The 12,336-nt window shown below is 38.8% G+C and overlaps 1 protein-coding gene across 2 annotated transcripts in view; it reads left to right on the forward strand.

The window, feature by feature from the left end:
• gpr158a (G protein-coupled receptor 158a) overlaps positions 1-12,336 on the forward strand; it is a 71,341-nt gene that overhangs the window by 50,556 nt on the left and 8,449 nt on the right. For both annotated transcript variants that reach the window (XM_044104018.1, XM_044104017.1), the window contains exons 6-8: positions 5,712-5,821; positions 7,278-7,516; positions 9,594-9,732. In XM_044104018.1, coding sequence (XP_043959953.1) covers positions 5,712-5,821; positions 7,278-7,516; positions 9,594-9,732 — 488 coding nt within the window. The remainder of the gene's footprint in view (positions 1-5,711; positions 5,822-7,277; positions 7,517-9,593; positions 9,733-12,336) is intronic.

The raw sequence follows: 12,336 nt of genomic DNA on the forward strand, positions 1-12,336 counted from the left end.
AATTGCAATGTTAAATTTATTTTAAGTCATATTTGATGTGTACAGCATTCTAATAATAACTGATGTTAACATAGTTACATGATTCTGCTATAAAATCTTAATACTCTCCCTTCAATAAAAGTAAAAGTAATTTCCCAGGCTTCAGTCAGCTGATTTCTGCCCCAAATAAATCACCTCTCCAGGTGGTTCAGAAAGTTTAATCTTCTGCAGGAGTTTGTCTGAACTTTACTTTGCTTTTTTGTGAATTTGAACACATTAAAGCTGCAGTATATAACTGCTATAAAAAACGGTTTTAACATTTGTTGAAACTGTCACCATGTAATGACAGTATGGTGAGACAAGTCATCTGTGAAAAAAGTCTAGCTCCTCTGCCTTCTCCCGGTCTTAGCGTTGTTAATTACAATCCGATGTGGCGCTGCTCGTCCTCCCTTTTCCTCCTAATCTGCTCTCTGCTACACTACAGCTAGCAGTTAGCTTAGCCGCCAATGATGGCGGATAGATGGTTTTCCTGTAACAGTGAGTTGTTTCTCCATCAGCGTGTACACGAGGATGATTGACAGTGCTAAGACCCTCCTCCTGGCTCGGATTGGTTGTTTTTGTTCGGGAGCGGTGGAGATCAATCTTTTCACAGATTGTCTCATAACAAACCGTCACAACATGGCGACAGTTTTAACAATTTTGTAAAAAAACACTTTTTAATAGAAGTTACACACTGCAGCTAAAAAGAGTTTGTATTCTGCAACATAAAGAAGCGTGTTGCGCTTCAGTTCGGGTATCATGAAGGGATAAGAGGCTATCTGATAAAACTAAATCTGTCTGCGATAAATAAAGACGTTGTAGTCAAAGTTTTGGAGAGAATTGTCTCCATATCTGTGGGTCAAACACTGTACATTCACACAGTCCTGAATATCGTTTGATCCCTTTGCTTACAGACGCTGCTGAACCCTTAATGCAGAGCACTTAGCATCGATTATTAATGGGAGGTTTGAAAAGTGAAGGAGGGCAGAAACTGATCTTCCTCTTTATGCGCGCTGGCGTTAAGAGAAGCCGGGCTAAAGATCGGGGGCCGTCGCTTCCCAGAAAGCCTCGTAATGCAAAGTGCATCACCAGAACAGCCTGGGTCAGGAGTTTCTGAGCACCATGGAGAGACGTTTGAGGACAAAGACTGTCCTCAGTTTGTCTAAAATACGCCTCCGATTTTAACCAACAGAGGCAGCTCACGTTGCCTCTTTTGGTACTCAAGACGACTCAGTTTGTCTGTTTTATATTTTGAGCTTTGTTACTTATCAACTTTTTTCACATCTTTTTCTGTGGTTGGCTTATGCCATTATTAAGTGGAGTAGTATATATATCACACATTTGGTATAATTTAAAAATTTTTTATGCTATTATTGACAAAATCCAGAGCAGAAATGAAAATTGTAACTGTTCTAATTGATGAGGATCTGAAATACCGAACAGGGGTCTACAACTCCTGATCTCAGATTTTAGATGTCTCTGTTTTGACACACCTGAGTCAAGTAATGAGGATTGACTTCAAACTGAGATGGTAATTCAGTCCTTTGATTCAGGGACAAATCTAAAAGGTGAATTAACTGTGATTACACTGTAAAAACACAAAATCTTACCAAATATTTTTCATCCAGCTTCTAGTGCAAATATCTGACTTGAAATAACACAAAACTAACTTACAAGTAACTTTTCAGCAAGATGCTTGTTTTAAGTCAGTTATTCTGTAACATCGATGAAAAGTACTAAATACACTGGCAGAAATTTTTTTCACTTAAAACACTGGAAAATTGGCACATCTGTGTTTTATAGATGATATTTTGAAACAGGTTTTTGTTGATTTAAATCATCTGATGTCTCTTTTTTTTCCACGACAAACAAAACCAGCACTTGATTCAGATCCCAGTTAAAAGCGGCCATCTTTTCTGGTCCCTGGTGGTTTTCCACTCTGTCTTCCTGCATCCCTGCGGACCCAAACATGCGGCAGCGTGTTGCTCAGTACCTGCCCAGGTTGCTTCCTTTTCATCATTTCTTGATCTCCATTTCAAAAAGACGTTCCAATGTGAAGTGAAGCACCTGGTCTGCAGGTAAAATGAAAACCTCAGCATTCACTTTCTGCTCCCTGGAGAAGCTGAGTCAACCTCTTCCATTGAGTCAGAGGTTTCGGTCCGGTCGGCTGCGGGGCGAGGATCCGGGCCGCCGCTCCGCTCTCGGTTCCTCCGTGTCCCTGACCTGACTCAAACCCGGTGAGCGCCAGCATGGCTGCGTCTTTTCTGCTGCCTGAGGGAATGTATTAATGCCTCAGCTAATCCGATTACCATTAACAATCCCACAGGGGAAATCACTGCACATCTGCAGCGGACAGATAATTATGTCGCCTCAGATGTTTGTTTCTGTCTCTTCTTTCTTCTTTTTTGGTATTGGCTCTTTTCATGTCGCTGGAAGGCCATCAGGGTTTATTTTTTCCTTTTAGTTTTTTGTTTTATTTGGCAGGAGTGGACCGGCCACATTTCAGTGTTGATGTCGTCCTCTGGGTGTCAGCGGTAAAGCTTTCTGTGATGAAGAACGGCTCTGAAATGGCAGCGCACGTTTTAACTGACTCGTGCAGTTTATGAACGTATCCTTCAGATCACGCTGCAAAACGACTTCTTGAAGCTCTGATTCTAGAAAAAGCGGCAACAGCAGCCATTCCGGTTGTACTATTGTCACTTTTTATCACAAATGTCAGCAAAACCCTGTCTGCTCTGTAGACTCGGTTTGATTTGGAACCAAAGTTGCAAGATTTGTTACATTTTCAGCTGCTGTTATGGTTCGCTTTCACATTCCTCCATTTCAAACAAAACCTCTGGAAAAACTTGTTGTTCCCCTCCTCGCCTGTGGTGGCGCTGCACCAAGAACTACAGCAGGAAACGACATGGAAACCTCTGAAGAAGACACTTCTTTCTTCACAAAATGTAAATAAAGTGGCGTCAGATATTAGTGCTTTCTGGTTTTCTGTTTCGTCTTTGGTGAAAACTACGACCCATTTCTGCCAGTAGCGCTGACTAGCATGTCTTTTTTGGTTGTATTTACCCAGAATGCTCTGCTCTGTAGTCCACTTCCTGCTTTTGGAGCGGTCTCCGGTCTGCCTGGCGTTCACATGTGCATTCGAACTGCACCTGTGTTCACGTCAATCGATCTGAGACCGAGGTTTGTTTTATGGTCCGCATCAGAGTTCGCTTACACATTCACACCTCCGCAAGAGAAACCGGACTTAGACAAACTAAAGTTTGATGACAGCAGGGCTGGTGTGAATGTAGCCTTAGAAAATGCATTTGCTCAATGAAAACACACCAATTGTGAAAAAACTCATGTTTTGATCAAAAGTTTTGGCGGATGAACAAACTTATTCACGTGATTTTAACTGCCTTTCTTATTTAATGGTAACACAGCAGTTGTGAAATTGTTTTTTTTTTTGGTTTTTTTATGTCAGTGGAATATAGACAAAGTTATGTTCACATTTATAATGGAAACAGCTGTTGGTGATGAATTGCAGCTAAAATGAGCTTAATGGAAACTTGGTAATTATGACATTCATAATGGATGTCATAATTGGGTCCATCCATCCATTTTCTTTTCACCCTTTGTCCCTAATGGGGTCGGGAGGGTTGCTGGTGCCAATCCCCAGCTAACGTTCTGGGCGAGAGGCGGGTACACCCTGGACAGGTCACCAGTCTGTCGCAGGGCAACACAGAAAACACACAGGACAAACAACCATTCACACACACACTCACACCTAGGGAGAATTTAGAGAGCCCAATTAACCTAACAGTCATGTTTTTGGACTGTGGGAGGAAGCCGGAGAACCTGGAGAGAACCCACGCATGCACAGGGAGAACATGCAAACTCCATGCAGAAAGACCCTGGGCCGGGAATCGAACCCAGGACCTTCTTGCTGCAAGGCAACAGCTCTACCAACTGCACCACTGTGCAGCCATGACAGATAGCTTAGGCGCTAAACTGAGGCGGCTTTTATGGCCGCATCAAAATTATTATTATTTTTTGTAAAACTGCAAAAGAAACACTTTTTTTGCTTCCTGAGTCACATGATGCTACTGGTGCAAACCATGAAGAAGAAAACAACAGGAAGTGGGCGGAGAATCATGGGGCGCCATGTTTTTTTGTTTTTTTGGCCTTTATTTGAAAATAGTTTGACAGGAAAGAGGGTAATGAGAGAGGGGGACGACATGTGGTAAATGTCGCCAGGCCGGGAATCGAACCTGTGACCACCGCCATGAGGTTTCGAGCCTCAATATGTGGGTACAAAGACAAACTGATTGTGTGATTTTAATTGCATTTCTTATACAGTGGAAACACGAGAGTTGAGAAATTGTGTTTTTCAACATTAGCAGAATATTGACAAAAGTTTTCTGCACATTTGTAGTGAAAATGGAGCCAAGATTCTGATCATGTCAAACAAATACCTCTCGCCAAAACTTAGCACTACTTCTCACTAAAACTGTTTGTTTTATTATTGAAAGAAATCCAATATCTTAAAAAAACAAAAAAACAATAAAGTTCACATTCTCGTTCTTTCATTTTGATGATTTCAGTTTGCGTCTCTTTGAAAGCTCCAAACTACTGAAATATTATAAAATTGACGGAGACTGTGTATCGTATCAGCACCAGAGGTTTCAATAATCGTAGCTAGCTCCTCTTATATCTGCGGTTGAGTTAAAAGCCGCAGCATCTGCCTGCCTCGCATGTTACCTGAAGCATGAACAGATCCCATCTGCTGGTTTATGTGACGAATCTCAGGAGGTTCTTCAACTTTATGATAAAATTTTATCCTCCTTGTTTGTGGAGACAAAAGATGCTTCATTTTTCATCCTTATGCGTTTAGCTTTGATCGTTAGAAGAGTGGAAAATGAACGTAGAACCAGCAAACAGAGTTAATGAAACTCTGCTGCTGTGCTCCAGATGCAGATCAGAACAAACATTTAAATAAAATCACTTCAGTGTTTATAGAGCTGTTTGCTGAGGCTGCAGCTTCCTCCGACTTCAGTTTCATTTCCCCACAACACAGAGGCCATTATCTTCCTACGACAGCGTCAAAACGCCACTGGGATCAGAAAAAAAAGAAAGAAAATCAAAGTAAATCTCAGAAATGTTCTGGAATCAAACATGGACATTTCTGTTAAAAGTCACATATTTTCTAGAATTTTTTTGGGGGGGGGGGATTTGAGACTTTTGAAAGGCAGAACATTTCCAGAGGTCAAAAATGTTTTGTTTTTTTTTTACTTTTTTAAATATTTTTTTTTTTTTAGAAAATCACCTTTTCCAAAGCAGAGCAACAGTTTGTTTTTTTTTCAAAAAAATTCTGAGTTTCAGTTTGTTTTTGTTCTCTAGAAAAGTTTTGACTTTTAAAAAAAAAAAAAAAAAAAAAAGCAGTTAGATTAATCTCACAATTTCACATTTTTTCTGGCAAATTTCACACTTTTTGCTTCTGTTTCTTTAGAAAATTCTAGATTAAAATCAAAATTTTAGGTTTTCTAGCAAATTCCTAACTTTTCACACTCAGAAATGTCTTTATCAGAACATTTCTGAGACTAATCTCGAAATGTAAGATTTTTTTAAAACTGTTTTTTGGATCCATAATGGTCCCAGTATGCCGTTGTATCTTCCAGATGGGTAAACCCTCGCCGGTTTTTGTCTGCTTCCAGGTGGGGATTCTCTACTTCCACCCGAGCGTTTTCCGCTGCATCCTGCTGCGTTGGGTCCGACTGCTGGGCTTCGCCACCGTCTACGGGACGCTCACTCTGAAACTCTACAGGTGCTCTCCGCGATTCACTCCCAGAAACACCTTCAGGATCCTATCGACTTTTAATTACACCGAATCTCACGTTTTAATTCCCGTTAAAAGAAAGAGTCAAGAGGTTGTGTGTTTCTCAGCTACTTCATCACCGGACTTTATTTTGCATTCCTTGCCAAGAGAAAGTAATTAAGGAAGCTCTGGCCCCGGCTAACCTCTAAATACTACAGAGAGACAAATGTGACGGCAAGAAACTGCTGGCAACAAGCGGCAATATTAGTGACTAGCTGCAGGAGGAGCTTCATTTTTTATTTGAAATATGAATCTTTCAAAAGTAGAGATGGAGATTAAGAGGATGGGGTAAGAAATGGCTGTAAGTGGACATTAATGTAGCGCAGATCAATTTTTGATGGGGCTCATTAGTGGAAATTAAATCGATGTTGCTTTGAAGGGCAGAGCCTAAGAATAGCTGGTTGGTCCTGTGTTTTAATGTGTCTCACACCAGTGGGTTTAAAACGCCACCAGGGGGCGCTATGGTTTGAGGGAAGATGAGGAGGAAAAAAGGCAAAGTAAAAAAATTAATAGATAATACGATGACATATTAAGGCTACCATACATAAGAATAAATGTTTAGAAAGTTTGAGCTTAATCTCTGAGATTCTCTGAGAAAAACCAAGATAATTTCTGAGTTTGAAAAGTCGAAATTTGCTAGATAAAAATCAGCAATTTTGTGATTATTCTCAGAAGTTTTCTAGAAAGAACAAGACAATTTCCGAGGTTGAGTTTGAACAATTTAAAATTTGCTAGAAGCAAAGAAATTCTTAAATTAATCTCAGACATTTTCAAGAAAAAAACTAAGAAATTTCTGTCTCAAAAGTTGAAAATTTGCTATAAAAAAACCTCAAACATTTTGAGATTAATTTTAGAAATTAAAAAAAAAAAATTTGGAAATTTGATAGATTAATCTGAACTTTTCTAGAAAAAATAAATTTCAGTTTCAAAAGTAGAAAGTTTGCTAGAAAAAACTCTGAAATTTTGGGATCAATTTTAGGAATTTTCTAGGGGGAAATAAACAGAATTTTCTAAATGTGAAACAAAAAATGTGCAAGAAAAAATTTCAGAAATCTTTTACATTAATAAGAAAAAAATTTAAGTTTTGGAGTTTGAAATGTCAAAAATAGTCTTTTTGGTTGTGCAGGAGGCTCCACTACTGCTTTTCAAAGATGTACAGCTGTGTAATTGCGCATGTGTTTGCAGCCATTTTCAGGTGTGAGTGTAAAGATTGACCTGGGGGCGTGGCCAGCAGCAGCTTATTTGGATTTAAAGTGACAGAGGCCCTAAACCAGCTCGTTATGAAAGGAACTAGTCAGACAAAAATCTCGTTATCTAAAAACGATTTTGTATAAAAACTGTTTTGTTTAGACCACAGATCCGTGCTAACCTAGGTGACCTTTACAGCAAGCCTTTTTCTCCACAGGGTGTTGAAGGTCTTCCTCTCCCGCACAGCCCAGCGGATCCCCTACATGACCAGCTGGCGAGTCCTGCGCCTGCTGGCCATCATCCTGCTCATCGTCTGCTGGTTCCTGGTGGCGTGGACGTCTGCCGTCTGTCAGAACCCAGACAGGAAGTTGGCGCTCATCGACGTGGGCCACACGCCCGACGGGAGTCAGTTCGGCATGTGCCTCCTGGACCGCTGGGATTACATGATGGCCGTCGGTTAGTCAGCACAGAAAATATCTGGGATAAATTCAAAATTAGGATTATAAAATGTTACCTGACTGCATTCGGTGGCCAGATTACATTCCACAGTGATGAAAAATATTAATATTTACAAAGATATTATCCCATTACAGATTTTTATTTATTTATTTAGTTTTTAAAAGTTTCACATCATTAAAGCTGCAGTTTGTAACTTATATAAAAAATATGTTAAAACATACAGAGTAAGGGTCTTAGCGCTGTCAATCAACCACGTGAACATGATGCTGAATGTGCTAATGGCGGAGAATCAACTCACCGTTACAAGAAAAACTGTTTATCCGCCATTATTGGTGGTCATGCTAGCTAGCATTAGCATTTATGACAGGCTGTGCTAGCTGCAGCAAAGGGGGGGAATGATTGACAGCGCTAAGACCCGCCTCCTCGCTCTGATTGGTTGTTTGTAGTTAGCAATAGAAGGAGGCAGAGGAGCTACATTTTTTTCTGTCTCATACCGTACATAGTTTTAACAAATATGTAAAAAAAATAATTTTTTATAAAAGTTACATCTCGCAGCTTCATCATTGAGCCAGGCTGCACATGTAATAATATTAATGCATTAAATCCAAAAAGATTTATTTTTTCTCCACAAAGACTCTCATTCGCTGCTCCGTTTGAGAGGAAAATAGCGGAGGCAGATGAGAAATCAAATATGCTCATCTGTTGTGTTCTGTCTGCTGGCCAAGTCTTTAAGAGAGAGAGAAGTAGCTTCTAACAAACAGATGGGCCACAAGCAGAGACACCCTGCTGTGCTACTGTACACTGAGCTTGCAGTCTCATTCTGTTCATTAGGCGGTAAAAATAGGATATGCAAGTCAGCGCTGTCTCTGCCTGAACGCAACTCGTAATTCAGACTCACCAGGAAGCAATAAATCTTTCAGATTTTAAGAAATACACCTGCTCTGGCTCGCAGTCAGAGGTCTGATTCAGCTGCAGTCCTGTGTGGTTAATTTTCCTCCCAGCTCCAAAACAATACTATAAATTTAAGGGAGGCCACAGCAAATTTGGGCCTGACTGAGCAGGTCGGTGAACGGAGCAAAAACTGCACTTTCAGCACTAATATTCTCCCATTAGAAACAAAATAAATGCACTAAATATTGCTGACCAATCAGAAACCTTATAAATATTTAATTTAAACGTACTCTGTGAAACAGATACTGTGAAGAAAACAAATCATTTACAAAGTCTTTATTAATCCGCAATGATTTCAGTCAAAAGAAAATATATAAAGTTTTTTTTAAAAATCAAAATTACTGTATTTTAACTTCTTCTCTTCAGGTTCTCTGATTTAGAAAATAAAATCATAAATCTTTGGTTTTTAGTTGAACCCAAATGCAGCCAGAAAGACACAGGGAAGCAAATAAAATATAAATTATATTTAAAATTATATTTTAGATCTTTTTCTTTACAATCTTCTAAATTTTTGTGATAAAAATTATTTTAAAAATGAATAAAAATGAGACAGAGAAGTAAATATAAGGCAAACGACATTTTAAAAAAAAATTTCATATATTTTCTTTATGATTTTGTCATTTTTCTGTGATAAAATTATTTTACAAAAATAGGTCAGACACAGTAAAGCAGAAAAACAATATTTAAAAATATTTTTTATCCTTTTCTTTCCATTTTTGTCACTTTTCTGTGATTAAAAAAATATTTTAAAAAAGAAATCAAACAGAGAAGTAAATATAAGATAAATGACATTTTAAAATAATTTTTATATCTTTTCTTTACGATTTTCTAATTTTTCTGTTACAAAAAATAGTTTTAAAAAAAGGTCAGACACAGAAAAGCAGACATAAGTTATAATTTTATTATATATAATTTTATCATTTCTATGTTGCTGATCGTCTTCAGAGTAAAACCTGATGTTTAATGAAAATGTTTCTTTTATTATTATGTGAATAAAAACCACAGCTGCCACCAAAATCTTTGTTGAGCTGAAGGTTTTTCTGCGTATCAGAGGAGGAAATGTGTTGAGTTGTGGCGTTTTTTTGTGAGGATTGTTGGTCGGCATCGTTTTTTTCTTCAACAGCGGAGTTCCTCTTCCTGCTGTGGGCCGTGTACCTTTGTTACGCCGTGAGAACCGTGCCGTCAGCGTTCCACGAGCCTCGCTACATGGCCATCGCCGTTCACAACGAGCTGGTGCTGTCGGCCATTTTCCACGTAATCAGGTAATCCCCCGTCCTGCTCCCAAATGTAACCCAGAGGTTGTTTTTTTTTTGTGGTTGCTGCTCGGTGTTGCAAATAACCTTTTCCAAAAAAAGGCAAGAATTTAATACAGTTGATATCTGAAGTATTTTCAAGTTTCGTGAAGAATTACATGACCTGTAGACACAGTATAAGTAAGTGTTTTGGTTCTCTAAGTGTTTTGTTTTTTTTTACAAAAAAGAAAAGTAGGAAAAGACAAATGTTACCATTGCTATCACACTTGCCTCATCTTCAATCAGGAAGTTAATTAGAAGGAGGTTCAGAGGATTGGGTAAAATTCAGCCGAGTTGCAGTGATTGGTCAGAAAAGAGAAAAATACAGAAAATAGTAAAGGGGGACCATTATGCAAAATTTACATTGTGCTCGATTTTGTTTTGCCATTTGTGTCTGAAGTGGTTCTAAAAACAGTTCAAGCACTTAAAAAAAAAACACCCAGCTGTTTTTTTGGCAGTAAGTTGATGTTTTTTGGTGTCTGGAAAATGAGCTGTTTCAAAAACCTTCCGATAAGTCACATTCTACAGGCCCTGCGCCGTTACCTAGCAACCCAAGGAGAATTCCAGCACATTTGGTCAGCTAGTTTTAACGTTGTGTGTACTGTACAATGGCATCTGGAAAAGACAAGAGTTTTGTTGTCGACTTACCATCCAGAAACCACTTGCTGCTTTATTGTTGATTGTGCAGAAGGCTCCACTTCTGATTTTTAAAGATGTACGTTTATATAATTGTGCGTCTGATTGCAGCCATTTTCACGCCTGAGTGTAAACGTTGATTTCACGGCAGTAGCTCGCAGAGGAAAACGGTCTTTAAAGAAACACGCTGCGTAGAAAATTCTGATAACCACTCCTAACTTTAATTGCACTTCACATTTATGTGCCATTTTGTTTATCACATAAAAATCATTAGGTATAACTTCCACAGGCCTGTTTGTTACATGTGACCTGAGAGCGAAGCCTCATGTTGCTGCTTCACAGTGAAGTTCCTCCGCTCTGCACGTCAAATCGCTGCACAAAGATGTCCTAAATGAACTGACATCACCGCAGCTATTCTTAGCCCCTAGCTTAGAGATCAGCTCCATCACATTACTTACTAATGAAGAGCGCTACAGTGGTTTATTTTCTGTGACGGTATTAAAGGGGAAATTATCGGCAGACATGTTTTAGCTCTACATAAACATTTCTTGGTCTTGAATGTTTTGCTATCCATAGGTTTTCAAAGAAATGTTGAGTTTTGGAGGCTTTTGAACTCCGTATAAACACTTTGTCATTATGATTTGTCAGCTGATACCTTTTTTGTTTATTCACATTTACTCTGCTACATTTACTTGAGTAACCTTTTAGAAAAAAAATTACTTTTAGGAGTATTTTTACTATGCTGTACTTTTTACTTTTAGCTGAGTAACCTTTATGTTTAACTTTAACAAGTTAATGAAACTTGTCAAAGTTGTACAATGGCTGCTGGAAAAGCCAAGTGTTTTGTTGTTTGCTTACTATCCAGAAACCACTTGCCACATATATGGTTGTATAATCTGTTGGCAGCCATTTTAACGTGCAAGTGTAAACGTTGAGCTGGGGGCGGCGTGGCCGGCAGCAGGTTATTTGGATTTAAAGTGACAAGACGCTCTAAAATCTTTTGTCTAAGAATAAGTTTGTACATAACCGTAATGAACATGTTTTGTGCATCCTATAATCAGGTATGTTTAATTTTGGACCATATCAAAAATCTGAATGTTCTTACTGGTTGAGCCAGAATCTATTGATGAAACCAATAAAACTGTTAAAATATCCATAAAAGGCTGTTTCACAATTCAATAAGTGTTTCTTAAAATTAAAAAGTGTTTGACACATTTCCAGTCCATTCAAGATTTTGTGATTGTTTTTGTGTTTTTTTGCAATCAAATCCACAGGTTTTGTGGAGCCATTTTGGAAATATTTGCGCTAACGTACGATGCTAAATGTGACTTTTTATTAAGCGCCGTATTGACATTTAGGCCGAGGCAGCAGTCATTTATACCCAATATTTTTGGCCAGTTTTGAGAAAAATTTGCAGTAAGATTAGAGAAAGATGTGAATTTTGTGGAATTGTGAAAAACTGGACGGACTTCATGATGTAATTTGGAATCCAGAGGGCCACATAAGAAGTTACTGCGGTCCAGATTTGGCCCTCGGGCCTTGAGTTTGACCCATTGGACGTATAAGTTTATCCTAACCTGTTTAAGGAAGTGTAATAGGCCACCTTTTATAAATTAGAGAGTTTCTATTCGTCTCACCAAGCAGCTGCTTGATCCCACAGCAGCCAGTAGCAGCTCAGGCTTTAGGTTTGTGTTTTTATCGGTTCTTTACCCCGAACTGACGATTTGGGCAGAGGAGAGACAAAACGCCGGGGCTATTAAACCCTCGTCTGCACAGAAACCCATCACCAGACATGAAGGAGGACAGACTTCAAAGCTTCCAGGACATTTCGCATGCTGGACCTTTGCCTTCATCCACGGCATCGAGCTATTACCACAGTAACTGTTCATTAATTACCCATTTGCCGACTTTAATGAGGCTTCTATATGACATTTGCTT

The sequence above is a fragment of the Gambusia affinis genome, linkage group LG21, assembly GCF_019740435.1.
Source record: "Gambusia affinis linkage group LG21, SWU_Gaff_1.0, whole genome shotgun sequence".
NCBI classification, from domain to species: Eukaryota; Metazoa; Chordata; class Actinopteri; order Cyprinodontiformes; family Poeciliidae; genus Gambusia; species Gambusia affinis.